Source organism: Oryza sativa, chromosome 1 (genome assembly GCF_034140825.1).
Source record: "Oryza sativa Japonica Group chromosome 1, ASM3414082v1".
Lineage (NCBI taxonomy): Eukaryota > Viridiplantae > Streptophyta > Magnoliopsida > Poales > Poaceae > Oryza > Oryza sativa.
Window position 1 is genome coordinate 3,474,159 of NC_089035.1, and position 13,755 is coordinate 3,487,913.

The 13,755-nt window shown below is 46.8% G+C and overlaps 3 protein-coding genes across 7 annotated transcripts; all 3 read right to left on the reverse strand.

Moving 5' to 3' along the window:
* Positions 1–161: 161 nt before the first annotated feature.
* On the reverse strand, positions 162–2,249 carry LOC9268026 (pentatricopeptide repeat-containing protein At5g66631). Its single transcript, XM_015784535.3, has one exon. The coding sequence runs from the start codon at positions 2,139–2,141 to the stop codon at positions 255–257; it is 1,887 nt and encodes a 628-aa protein (XP_015640021.1). The 5' UTR covers positions 2,142–2,249; the 3' UTR covers positions 162–254.
* Positions 2,250–2,650: 401 nt separating this feature from the next.
* LOC4325185 (uncharacterized) lies at positions 2,651–6,738 on the reverse strand. 2 transcript variants are annotated; one of them, XR_010738861.1, is made up of 6 exons: positions 6,628–6,738; positions 5,444–6,090; positions 4,301–5,355; positions 3,879–4,176; positions 3,126–3,576; positions 2,651–2,972 (listed from the first exon to the last, which is right to left on the reverse strand). XR_010738861.1 is itself a non-coding variant. In XM_015784331.3 (6 exons), exons 2-5 carry the CDS (start codon positions 6,086–6,088, stop codon positions 3,136–3,138), a joined length of 2,379 nt encoding a protein of 792 aa, XP_015639817.2. In that variant the 5' UTR covers positions 6,089–6,090; positions 6,628–6,738; the 3' UTR covers positions 2,651–2,972; positions 3,126–3,135. The 2 variants fall into 2 exon arrangements, 1 of the variants encoding a protein (XP_015639817.2); XM_015784331.3 differs by having other exon boundaries at positions 3,126–3,516.
* A 1,741-nt stretch (positions 6,739–8,479) lies between these two features.
* Positions 8,480–13,448, reverse strand: LOC4325186 (protein NETWORKED 4A). Of its 4 annotated transcripts, XM_066311985.1 has the most exons (6): positions 13,351–13,448; positions 12,321–12,386; positions 12,155–12,222; positions 11,386–11,468; positions 10,454–10,578; positions 8,480–9,909 (listed from the first exon to the last, which is right to left on the reverse strand). In XM_066311985.1, the coding sequence occupies exons 5-6, from the start codon at positions 10,557–10,559 to the stop codon at positions 8,717–8,719; spliced, it is 1,299 nt and encodes a 432-aa protein (XP_066168082.1). In that variant the 5' UTR covers positions 10,560–10,578; positions 11,386–11,468; positions 12,155–12,222; positions 12,321–12,386; positions 13,351–13,448; the 3' UTR covers positions 8,480–8,716. The 4 variants fall into 4 exon arrangements, with proteins under 4 accessions (XP_066168082.1, XP_015622367.1, XP_025878822.1 ...); XM_015766881.3 differs by lacking the exon at positions 13,351–13,448 and having other exon boundaries at positions 12,321–12,597; XM_026023037.2 differs by lacking the exon at positions 13,351–13,448 and having other exon boundaries at positions 12,333–12,388.
* Between the last annotated feature and the right edge of the window lie 307 nt (positions 13,449–13,755).

Here is a 13,755-nt window from a genome sequence, read left to right on the forward strand (position 1 = left end):
TTTTTATCTATATTTAATGCTTCACACATGTGTTCAAAGATTTAATATGACGTTTTTAGGGAAAAAAGCTGGGGAACTAAACCAGGCCATACATTCCTCCGATTTGCCTGATACTCTGCTGCTTTGTCAGTTTGCAACAATTTTGTAGAAAGCAGTTTGGATTCTCGCAAAATCAAAATCAGTTTAATTCCCGTTTGTCATGAACAATCAGATTGACATGGCCATTTTGCTATCTTGATACCAAAGGGAATCATCTATGGAGTACTGACTGTCTGTGCTGCAGGCTGAGTGAAGCAGCCGTAGTAGATGTCGGAGACCTTCTTCAGGTCGGCGGCGCTCGCCGTCCACACGTGCCCCGGCGACGCCTCCGGGAGGCCGTCGCCGGCCGCCTCCTCGCACCTCTCCTCCACCTGCGCCGCCTCCCGGAGCTTCCCCTCCCTCCACAGGCTCTTCACCAGCAGCGCCTTGGTGGGCGCGTCGGGGGCGACCCCGGCGCCACGCATTTCGTCGAACAGCTTCAGCGCGAGCGCGGCGCGCTCCTTCTTGCAGTAGACCTTGATCAGCACGCTGTACATGTACCCGTCGGGCTGCAGCTCGCACTGCCGCACCAGCCCGAGCAGCCGGTGCACGCCCTTGAGCTCGCCGGCGCCGGCGAGGTGCTCCATCAGGCCGGAGAACGTCTGCAGGTCGGGGAGGACGCCGCGCGACATCATCTCCTCGAGGAGCTCCATGGCGTCCGCCGCTCTCCGGCATTTAGCCAGCGTCCGCAGCAGCGACGAGCACAAGAGCGCCAGGTTGGGCCTCGACACGGCGCCGCAGATGGAGTCGGCTTCCCGGAACACCCTGATCGCCGCGTCGGCCTTCTTGGAGAGGCCGTAGAAGTCGACGACCAGCCGCACGGTGGCGAACGGGAGGACGATGCCGTCGGCCCGCACCTTGCCCAGCAGGCGTTCCACCAGCTCGACGTGGCCGGCGCGGGCGAGGATGGCGACCATCCTCGCCACCGTGTGCCGGTCGTGCGCGTAGCCGCCGGGGCGGCACGCCACCCAGCAGAAGAACTCCCACGCCGTCTCCGCCTTCTTGAACGCGCGCAGCAGCTTGCACACCAGCCGCGGCGTCCACACGATCCCGGCGGCCTCCAGCTCGGCCACCTCCCTCGGCTCCCACCCTTCCAGCGCCCTCGCGAGCTCGCGCGGGTCCAGCCATGGCTTCAGTGTCGCTCTGCCTCTGCCCTTGTCACGACCGTCCACGCCATCGTCGTCGTCGCCCTCCTCCTCCTCGTCGTCGCTATCTCCCTCGCCGTCGACGTCGTCCACGGCGTAACCGATTCTTTCGTTGGGTGAAAGCTCCTCGACGAAATCCTCCGTGCCCTCCGCGTGTCCCGCTTCCCTCATGGCGGCGATGGCGGCGCGCATTTGCGGACCGGGCATGACGCCGTCGACGGCGACCATCTCGCGGACGAGCCACCGGAGCTGGTCGAACTTCCCCGCCGACGCGAGCGCCTCGGCGAGCACGTTGTACTGCCGGGTGGTCCGCCGCGCGCGCAGCGACGGGAGGAGGCGGAACACCTCGACCGCCTGGTCCACGAACCCCGCGGAGGCGAGGTGCTCGATGACGACGGTGTAGGTGCGGGCGTTCGGGAGCGCGCCCTCGCGGACCATGGCGCGGAAGGCCCCCACGGCGGCGGCATGGTCGGCCGCGCGGACGTGGAGCCCCATGAGGAGGTTGTGCGCCTCGGCGGGGCGGTGCGGCTTGGCCGGGACGGAGGCGAAGGCGTCGAGCGCGGAGGCGTGGTCGCCCGCGGCGGCGAGGAGGCGGAGGCGCGCGAGAGGCGGCGGGGGCAAGAGGAATGAGGCGAGGTGGGAGCGGAGGTCGGGGAGCGCGGCGAAGGCGGCGAGGCGGGACGCGAGGGCCTGGAAGAGTGGGAGCGGCTGGGGCGGCGGGAGGGCGCGGAAGACGGAGATCGCCGACGCCGGCGTCGGGGCGGCGCGGATGGCGTGGAGCGCGACGACGGGGTCGTCGGGTGGCGGTGGCGGCGGCGGGGAGGAAGGGGAGCGGAGGCGGAGGCGGAGCGAGTCGATGAGGCGGGCGCGGCGGAGGTAGAGGGCCACGCGGGCGGCGGAGGGGGGCGGGCGGGACATCGCCGGCGAGCGTGTTCAGGCAGACGAGAGAGCGTGGCGGCGGCGAGGGACGTGGACACTGACCTTGTCAAGGAGGGGTTTTAGACTTTTAGGCATCAGAGCGTCTCATGCAAAAGAAGAACAAACACAGATGGTTCAGAATTAATTTGTGGACACTTCAAGAAGTTTAAATTTATAAATGATTATGGGCAGTTCAATTCGTTTATGATGCATAAACTTTACTCCTAAATTTAGACCGATTATGACTTATGAGTAGTCTTCGGTTTACCTAAAGCTAAGGTTTGTTTGAAACTCTGAATACATTTCCTGACGCAACTGGTAGTTCAATGCTTTCACTGACAGAATAACAGAACAAAACTCCGTTTCCACTCCTGCTCTCCATTGGTAACTGAATGGATCAGGAATGAATGAATGATGATAGTTTTAACCATACATGATGATTCAGCTAAAACTGACAATCACCTTAGCTGAAATGCTGAATCGTGTATATTAAACCAAAGGCTGCTCGCTGAACAAAGCTCAAATGCCATCTGAACAAAGCTCATTTACACCAGGAACAAACATCACCCATGTCTGGGAGTGACCATAGTTCAGAATTTGACCATGTCTGGGAGTGGCTTTGCATTACCATCGACAGCAAAATGGCTGAAATAATTACTGTATAGCATGCAAGCATAAATTTCCTAATGTCATCCTACAACTGTCTAGAAGAACAAATTTGTCTTCAATGGTGTTCGTCTTCAACTGTGGAGGGTCATGAAATGATAAGCTGGTTTGAGCACCATGCCGTTCCTTCATCCCACAGCTTCTTATGGTACATAAACCGCGGGGCTGTAATTTCAAGCAGAACAAGCAGATAACAGTCCATGAGAAATTTAAAATGGCTTAACCATGAAAGAAACAAGCAGCATGGACACGATAAAACTAAAGGAAATGTAGAGTGATTATCCAGAAAGAGCAGAAAAACCAAGCTAAATAACTCACCGTGCAATTCTCATCTCGAACCTGATCTGCCCCTCTTCCTCTTTCCGGTTGATCTTGTTTGAACTGTCCTGTCTGCCTGTGTGCGGCGAGTCCGTGATCGAGATCGCTTCTCAGAACCGAGGCCAGACTCAGTTTCCTGATCAGGCGCCATGGAATGATGTATATCTTCCTCTTTATCCCTCTGTTGCTCTGCCTCTGGTTCAGCTGCAGTTGTTGCAGCAGTCGATGAGCATGGAACCAGATCCACAATGTCGCAAAGTGATGATCCACCAAGTTCCCCAATAACTTCTACACATGTTCTGGTGACTTGGTCAACAAAAGCACGGCATTTGCCTCTAGAGCAACTTTTTTGAGAAGCTGCCTCCTTCGCAAGGACAGTGAGTTTGTCGGTCTGGGGCAAACGATGGGAATTTCAGAGATATATCAAAGTATCCTGCTGGTGGTGGCGAGTCTATCATCCAACCATCATCACCATAGATACATGCATACGTGTTCTTGTTAGTTGAAAAATCTTCACAAAATAATTATGTAATCCGTGCATGCGGTTTGCAATAGAATTATTTAGTGATTCATGTTCAATTGAAAATTATATGCAGCTTTTGAAGTTCAGAATTTATGATATACTTGTTCTAGATCAATGCAACGCATGGGTATTTGGCTAGTAAATATCAAAAGAAGGTAACCTGAATGAAGCTCACACGATCACACCTGCATGGTAGTAGCATGATTTATTTTACAAGTAGGATGTCTTACCACTGAGTGGATCAAATGAGCCCTGGGGGTGTAACGAAGCTGAGAAGCACGAAAAGGATCTTCAGAATCAGAAATTGCACTCCCACCAGATGCCCCACCCTTGTGACCATTACTTATCCTCTTCGGTGTGCACAGGCGAATACGTGTTGATCTTCTGTACCACCGCAAATAATCCATATAACTGCTGTGGTCATATGGCCGGTCTTCCATGACAACATCTTGCTCCTTTGCTTCCCACATATCCACAAAAGACTTGTGCTTCTGTGCCCAGTCATTATGAACCCTTCCACGACGGCACCTGCAAAACATTAGAAAATTTTATGATTCGGCTACCTGTAGATGATTCTATAATTTACCAGGACACACAGTCATGTACAAGAAATAATAAGAATAAAAACAGCAAAGTTCTGTTTTGAAGATACCAGTGAAGCTCCGCACTAGTGTCCCGCAATGGAGGTGGGCACACCTGATGGAGGCCAAATTGGCGCATCACTCTCTCAGGCATGTAGATCTCCACCATAAAGAAGTAAAGTAGAGGTGCTCGGGTTAGCCACAAATGAGAATCCTGGGTACAAATAGGGGCTAGCTGTAGTTCCTTCATCCGTTCCTCCCTATATGGGCACCAAACAACCTGGTCATCCGTTAGCAAGTCAAACTCATTCGTGAAGTGCTCATAGCAACGTGCGGGAGCTGCTCGACGGGCGCACACCCCCACAACCCATCGTAAACCAACTGTGGGTCTATCCCTCTCATCCTCTAGCTCCTCCACATTTGGGTATTTTAGCTTCACCAGGTCTGGCCTGCCAATTGGAAAATGCTCCCATGACCAAAATTGAAGGAGCAAAAGACAACCAGTCAGATTACTTCCATCTGACTGCCTCCTGCAAGCATCACACATTGCCCTGTAGAGATATGCCAGAGTAGCGGAACCCCAACTGTATGAACCAATATTCTCAAGATCAGCAATCAGTGGAAAGGGATAGAAGGTATACAAATCACCAGAGGCATCAGGAAACAGCAGACCACTAATCAGGCTAAGGATGTATGCCCTGGCATGCTGCTTGATGGTCTCCTCGTCAGCATCTTCTGGACAATTGTTGAACTCAGCTCTGACCCATGAAACCCTCAATCCAGGACGTGGCCTATCCGGCGGAGGAGCCTTCCCAAGGTATCGCTCAACCAATTCATTCTGGGGCTCTGTTGGGTTTACAGTGACAGCATGGCCAGCGATTGGCAATCCAAGAATCATTGCAACATCCTGTAGTGTGATTGTGATCTCACCACAAGGCATGTGAAAAGTGTGAGTTTCAGGTCTCCACCTATCAACTAGTGCAGAGACGAGTGCCCGATCAATGGAGGGCAGACCAGCCCTACAAATGTTTGCCAGTCCCATCAGGCCAGCGGGCCTAAGGTAACACTCATACCTCCTGTCAAAGCGAAGAGGTTCACGGGTACGAGGGTTGAGCTCAGTCAAATGCTGTACCAAACATTGGAAATTGCAAATCAACAGTTTGTTACACGACAAAAGATTGTAATATAAATGCTATAGGTACTCTTTGATCTACCTGGCCTGATGCTAAAGCACGAGCCCGATGATCAGCATCATACTGCCCAATTAAATCATAGGAAGTGGTATCAACTGCTTCTGAAGCTCCATTCTGATCTGGACAACCATCATCAGAGAAGGTCCTGGTGCTCTTTCTTGGTTTTCGTTGCCGTGTGTTCTGAGGATGTCCATTTAGTGGACTAACATTCACCGTTGAAGGGATAACAAACGACATGTCCTGTTCTGGATTCTGCGGTTGGCCATTTTGACGTTGTGCATAAAGCGGTTTGATAGCCATTAGTGCTCTCTCTGAGGATATGCCCTCTGTCAAGGAACAAATTTCTGCTTGAACAAAAATCTCTAGGCAGTTCCACTCAGTCCCATTGAAAACAGCTTTCACATAGCTACTCCATGACATGTCATCATCGATAGGCACCATGATGAAGTGCCGATGAGCACCACCACCAACGTTCAACCTTCCCTGCGCACGAATGCTGAGCATCGTAGGCACCCACCCGAGCTTCTTGTACACGGCATCAATCAGTTCATCGAATGCAGGCTTCGCCTTGAACCATAAACCCTCCTCGGCGAGGTTGCCAAACTCCACCCCGTTTGGACCCTTCACCAGCTCCCCGCCACTGTAAACTCGCACAAATCTGTCCATCTCTGCAGCCAAACATGAATGCACCCCAATTCAAGATCAGCTCAAAGCCTCAAATCCAGTTTCAGTAATCTATAGCATGAACAATGAGTCCATGATGTATGAGGAGCATACGAACAAGTTCTTGTTAAACGAATACGAAGCACTTAGATAACAAAATCAACCCAAGTTATCCACTCAACTGAGGTACCATACCAACCAGAGAAAACCCAAGAAATGCTCTTACAAGTAGTATCCTAGGAACTGCAACATGTCAATTCTCAAATGCTCAAACCTAGTTTTAAACCCACTCCACACCATTCGCAATGAAAAAAAAAGGGTAATATAGTGACCAACGCAAGCTACACCATGCGAGTGACAAACAGCTTAGCTAAAATTTCCTCTCGATGCTCACTGGCGGCGCGGGGGGGCATCACCTATACTGAACTGGTGGAACAAAGGTAGATGAACTGTTCATCCAAATGGATCTTATCTCCGCGACCGCGAGCGGTGACGGAGGCTTCGGGAGGGGAGGAGAGGAACGGGAGTGCGGCGGGGCTTACCTTACCGCGGCGGTGGCGGCGCCGAAGGAATCCGCGGCGGCAGCGGCGTCGCGGGGTGGCGCGGCGGCGAGTGGGGAACGCGGCTTTCTTTTTTTCACCTGGTTTTTGTTTGGGGGAAGAGACGGAGTCGTGGTTAGCGTTTTTTTCCTCTTTCCGACTTTCGTTCGGCGCACGCAGACGCAGGGAGCGCTTGCTTACCTAGCGTTCCGTATCCACGCTGGGCTGCTCAGCGTTTTGACAGATGGAAAATACATCACTTGAGTTGAGTGTACGACAATATTGCTACGAAGCAGTAGAAATAATATAACACATCCAATACAACGAATCTACATTTATGTAGATTCGTTATACTAGAAGACCCTCCTAAGGGGTTATATTCCCTCTTAGGCTACAAAAATTCCCAAATGATCGAGTATCATTTTCGTAAAAAAAAGTATTTTCATTTTCAACTACTCTTGATTTTAGTCATTTTTTTCCATTTTTATCGGTGCAAGTGGTTAGTAAATAATTAAATTGTCAAATATAAGAAATTCATGACCAATCCATAACCACTTATGTAGAAATGATATTGTTTTTGTCTGTTTTCATTTCCTTTTGGTTGATTAATGCATGATCATTCATGTCATACTTTCAAACAAAAATTCAAAAACTTTTTATCAGCTATTTTTTAAAAAAACACAGTGCGGATGATATTTTATTTAACTTTATAATATGGTCCTTTTACGGTGCCCCCACTAGAGAAGGTAGTAGTGTAGTAAAAATCAAATCTAACCATTGATTGTAATGGGTAGTTTAGACTTTTATAACATTAACGGGAAAGGGCATTTTAGCCTATTTCGGTGCTCCCGCGAGGTCAACACAGGCCAGGTTCGATCCGCCCAAGTCGCGTTCTGCGCCCTTCCTCTCCTGAGACTCTACGCTAGGCAGCCGCCGCCCGCCGCCGTGCCGCCCCATCTCGCGCCCGACGTCCTGCTTCTCGTCGTTCCGCCTCGCAGCTCGCGTGAATCGGCAAATCTACTGGATGAATCTGTACCTCCCAAATGGATAACCGACAATTGACAAGTTTGGATTTGTATCTATGTACTTCACTAGCATATGCTGATAGCCTGATATGCATCTGTTCACTGATATGTACTTCTATATTACTATTACATTCTTCTCTTTAGTTAAAATTAAAATGATATATTTCTATATACATTTTCTGTTGAGTGGATTAATATTGTTACTCTACTTGTTAAGATTATGGATTTTTCATCAGAACAGAACTACAGTCCACTAGTTCAGTGATTTGTAAATTATAAATCCACTGACAGCAATTACAAAATTAGTCTGAGTTGGATGCAATCTCCATATACAGCAGCATCATTACTTGACTGTACGATATTTATGTGTGCACTAAAAGTCTAAAACTGTGATAAACTAATGATTGGATCATCTCATCTGAAAAATGAAAACTAATAGATTACAGACTAACCTCGCGCCAACTACAAATCTACAACAATGCCATGTTTCTTTTTTTCTTAATTGCCCTTTTACTACGCATACTACACCTGCTATCAAGGTGTAGTATAATTAGATCTCACCCATCCAATCCATTCTAACGGATGGCTCACATCCGCTCAAGGGTACTTTAAAAAAATCCTTATAATATATCATATTTAATTAATCCATGTATTAATTTATCAGTTAATCAGCTGATGAGCTAAACAGAACAGGGTATTGGCTTCTACGGCTTATAAGCTGACATGTAACTGAATAAAAAATAATAGTATAAGACTTTATACTTCTACTTTTGTCTGTGCTAAAGCACTATTCAAACAACCATGATCGCTTTTGCTTGCTCATATACAAGTTACATGGATTTAGAACCATTTTATTGCCGAGGGAAATACGTTCCGCGCAAAAGACTCGCAGGCAATCAGCACATCACCACCATGCATCGCCTCAGCAAGGAAAAGAATCAGACAGGAAAAGTACAATGCTGATGCATGGTAGGACTTCTCAAGTGTGTATCATGGTGTATTAGAAGAAGAAAAAAAAGTTCTAATTCGCTAAATGCAAGCTATGATTTTTTCTGACGGAATTCCGGCTATTCGGGGAAAATTCTCCTTCCTCGCTCCACGACTTGCTCTAGGTCAGCAAACCATGATTTAAGCAACGATTTCTCCTTAGCAATGCTCTCCAGTTTGGATTTCAGATTTTCAATGGCCTGATTCAATGCAAGAATCTCAGCCTCGTGTCTGAACTTCTCCTCTGAAAGCTTCTCGGTAGCATGTGACAGTTCTTGGTTGTACTTTTCAGCTTCAGAGTTTGCTTCCTCCAGCTGCTTAAACTTGTTCTCAACAAGTAATTTCTCCTCAGAAACTTCTTCAAGTTTGATCCTGATGCTTTCAATCGTTTCTTGCAGCTCAGCTGTCACCGAACTGTTGCTCAACTTCTCTTGCAGCAACTTCTCAGAAGCATCAGCAAGTTCTTGCCTGCACTTGTCAATTTCAGCATCACTACGAGAGAGCTTCTCTTCATATTGCTGTCTATCTGAAGCAATTTCTTCCTTCAGATTGACAATTTCAGCCTCCAGTTTCTTGTTCTGTCCCAACAGCCTAGAGTGCTCTTCCGACAAAACTTCAAGGCTGTTTTTGATATTGTTAATCTCCTCTTGTGAAGACTGTAGCTTCTCATTTATTGCACTTTGATCAGCACCGTTTCCATTTTCTTTAGAATCACAATGGCACCTCAAGCTCTTCTCTTCCAGAACCTCAAGTTTTTCATTTGCGTCGTGCAGTTTCTGGTTCACGGTGTTGAGCTCATCCTCAAGCTCAAGAACTCTCTGGTGCAATGTGTAGGCAATGCCATCATCCTCACCATCTTCAGACTTTGCATCAGATTCTGACTGTGAAGCCAAATCCTCAGGCTCCTTCCTTGAGGCCGGTGAGGGTGAGCCATTGCTCTTGTTGGACAGGAAGACGTCGAAACCGGCGGCCCTTGGGCTCTGCTCCCTTGTCCAGGACTTCTGTGGTTCAGGAGATGGTGAGGGTGACCTCTGCAGCTCAGAGTCTGAACCTGCCAAGGATCCCTGATACTGCAGCCTTGTAGGGATGTTCTTGCGCAATTCACCAGTGACATTGTCGTATCGCTCAGCTAGAGCACGGTACATCCGGTAGAAATTTTCAACATGGGTGATGAGCATTGGACGCCTCTGGTAGTACATCTGCGCTTTCTTCGCGAAGGAATCGCCATCCTCCTCAATAAGCTGCAGCATTTCCTTCACTTGCTTGTCCATTTCTGCAAAAAAAAAAAAGGTTCAGGGAGAGTTAGATAAGGCTACAGTATATATGAACAATAGTAACAACGTACAGAATAGCAGAAAGTGTAAGGAAAAATATCAGCAGTATTACTTTTACTTCACTGACAATTTATAATAAAGAAAATATGTGCATCATTTCTGTTACTTGTCTATGGAAGCACGAATATACGAACAATGAACAATCAAGAATGTCTACTACATCTCTAGTTATATTCATGAATCCATTTACTCAACTACCCCATCCTGCTCATTAGTTTGATGTACAATCAGTTAATGCTACAGTACCATCAGATACCATGAGTGCGTCAAGAGCATTTGACTTAAGTAAATAAGTAAATTGATGATGTACTTCCACTGGTTTATTGCTCATTTATGTTCATCTCAGTGCAGTAAACATTGGTAAATGGTACTGTACCTGGACATGCATTGATATGAGTAGTATCTCCACAAAAAAAACGCATAACAGTAGGAGTACTAAGACAATGCAATCTCATTATTTTCCCTGTAAAAGTTTCAGCTCACCTTCAAGATTTTCTGCAAGCCATTTAGAGTTCTTAGGGCTAATGTGACTGTCCCACCACCACGAGTGGCGCTTCTTGGTAGGGTTCCTCTCCAAAGGTGGCTTCATTGTTCAGGTATCTTCAAAACTATAAATGTAACAGATTCAAGCAACCAATTGAACAAAGGAAATGTACAAGGTCAGTGATGATAACTAAATCAATCATAAACATCATGACAAAGATATGAATACACTGTACTACAGGATAAAATCGACCTGAAACATTCTAAACCAAAAAGGAAAAAAAAAAAGGCAAGTAAGTGAAACAAAGCCAGCAGCCTCTTAACTCTTTAGAAGGTACCTGGTCCTTGTTGGTTGGACAATCAAATGCTTTTCATTATAACAAAAGCACCGACCGGTTAGCTCTAATATCAAGTACTCAGGTGGTACAAGATCAGAGAATTATTGAGGAAATTCTGTGTTAAGATGATACTATCTCCTCATGTTACCATGGTGAGAAACAGATGACTAAATCTCAGACATGACACAACTAGGAGGGAATTACATCAAGTCAGATCATCAGGTAATGCATTGAGTTCTTATGTACAACAAGAAACTTGCACAGTTGCTCATTTGGACGATATGGTATAATGAAAGAGTTGGTTTCTTTTTTAGCAATACGCAAATACTCAATCAGCAGAAAAGCATCCTGTTGTTTAATGAAGGAATAAGCATATGACTACATGTAGTGCTGCATTCAGAATGAAACGCTGGTGGCAATCAAACCAATACCAAAAGATAGTAAAATCCCTGCAGAAACGCTGCGAGATCTTGGAAACAGCCATTTATTGCCAAACAAGAACTGAATACATCAAGAAACTGAAGGATACAACATAAAGCAAAAAACATATTCTTCTACATAAGCAAGCAACATCAATCAATAGCATAATCTCACCTGGGAAACAGGGGTTCTTTCAGAACCGGAGGTGAGGATCCTGCACCAAAGATCTCAGCTTCTGTTCATGACGAAGACCAAATCTGACCATTCAAAACACCATACAGAGGCAGGAAGAAGAAGAACAGGTCAAGAACATGTAGCTGGATTGGTGCTTCTCGGTCAAAGCTTGAAGCAAACGCGTAGGAGAGTAACAGAGAGATTCGGAAACATGCAAGGCACGAGACGACGGTGGCAGCAGAGATGACTACAGCCCACCTACTCCTACTACTATGTGTATTACTACTCGAAGGATCCAAGATCTACTCCTGCTTTTAAAGAAGAAAACTTGAAGCAGAGAGAGAGAGAGAGTATGAACCTTTTTGTTAACACATGGGGAAGAAAGTACGGTGTATTGTTACCAATCTCTCCAAAAAAAAAGGAAAACGAGAGATAAAAGCAAAAGGATGGAAACAAAATAGACAAGAAATAAATAGTGGCACATGGTGTCACCAGCCATGTGTGATGTGTTGTAGTACTTCTCAAGATTTCCTTTCTTTTATTTTCTTAAAAGGAAAAAATGGACAGCATGGTTGCTGGAGATGGGTTGTGTATGAACCATGCATTGAATTCTTATACCATGGAAATTAATTAATGCTTGCATAAGTAGGAGGAGGAGAATAAATTACAAAACTAAGGGGTAAAAAAAGAACATAATTTTCTAGTAAAGAATAGAAAATTAACACGAGATTGATGAGAAAAAATGAGTGGAGGTGTTGCTTATTGATACCTTCTGAAAACTTTTCCATCATCAGAGTTACGGACAAGATGTTAACATACAAACAAAAGAAGCAAGACCTGCAAATTCCAAAATATTCTGTCAGAAGGATAACACAAAAAACCAATAGCCATATGTGCTCTTATATAGACTGTAGCATCCATGGGAAGAACCATACGCAAAGCTCTACCGTTGGATCTCTAGTCTGGATGGCTGATGCGTGCAGCTCCGAAGCAAGATGAAACTGTAGGAAGAGAGAGTAAGCAAGTGTTAAATAGGCATCAATGAGGGAGAGTTAATTACCCAACTAAATAGGCAAAAAACTGAAGCATGAATTCTGAATGAAACGTGCAACTGAGTTCAGTTCAGTTCAGGCAAACAGTGGCTGTAAAAGGGCTTCACCATGTGATGTTTCTGAATCCCTGATCCCTATAGTATTAAAGAAATGACCATCTGATACGACCGAAGGATTCATATGATTTAATACTCAGATCTTTGCACACATCTCCTTGTATTTTAGTAGCTATGCTGTCTGCTTGTATACACACAAGGAGTACAGTATGAAGTGCATCAGCGGCCGTGGCAATATTTGCCATGTTTCTCCACTAGTAAGGATCTTTTTGCAAGATTCAAGAATTTTATGAACTAATCCAGGAGCGAATTGTGGAAAAAAGGTAGGGTCAGCTCGAGGCATGGGCAGGTCAGAGACATTGACAACGGACAGGCCATTGCTGCAACCTCCCATTATTTCTGCCGTAATCTCTGAAAGTCTGAAACTGAAAGTGTTCTTGGGTTGCTGCTAGTCATGCATACTTCCCTATGCAGACACCTTCTCAGGCTTCGGGCTCAATAAAAGTGAAATTGCAAGTTGGAGAGTTGGGTTTGGGGCGTTGGAATTTAGGAGTAAAGATTTGCTGGTTGTTTCTTACAGCAATAGAGAAACATATGTGAGAACATGGTGTGAATTTCAGAATTTGATCGTGGAATTGTATTGATCATATTTGAACAAATGATAAAACACAAATCAAAATTTTAAGTTTGGTCACTAAAGTAAATGTAGAAATCCAGCTTAGTTACATAAAACCTGAAGCCTGAATCATCCATCGTTTCATGTCAACAACGCTTTAATTGTCAGCATTAACTAGTAAGCTAATCGATACATGAGCGACTAGAGTTGCACGCGGTGGCTATGGAGGTAGGAGACGTACACAAAGGGTGGCCGAGAATCGGCGGCGCTCCGGCGAGCGGCGGCGGCGGCGAGGCGAGGACAGACGTGGGAAGCCGACGAGTGTGTCCTTCACCACCTGACCCCCACACGTGGGGGTAAAACGCCGCCGGCGGCCCGAGGAGAGCCGCATTCATGGCGGGTCGTCCCCTCCCAGGACGGAGAAGGCGGCGGCACTCCGGCGGACGGCGGCGCAGAGGCGATGCCCTTGTGACGGAAAGAGAGACTTACAGGTGGGACCCACTAGGCCGGTGACCCCACATGTCATCGAGGTGTAATTTTGCATAAAAGGCCCCATATAATGGTAGCAACCGTTGCCAACCGTTGGATCGCTATCATTGGTAGCGATCCGAATCTCGGACCTGTATTGACCGTTGGATCTACACGT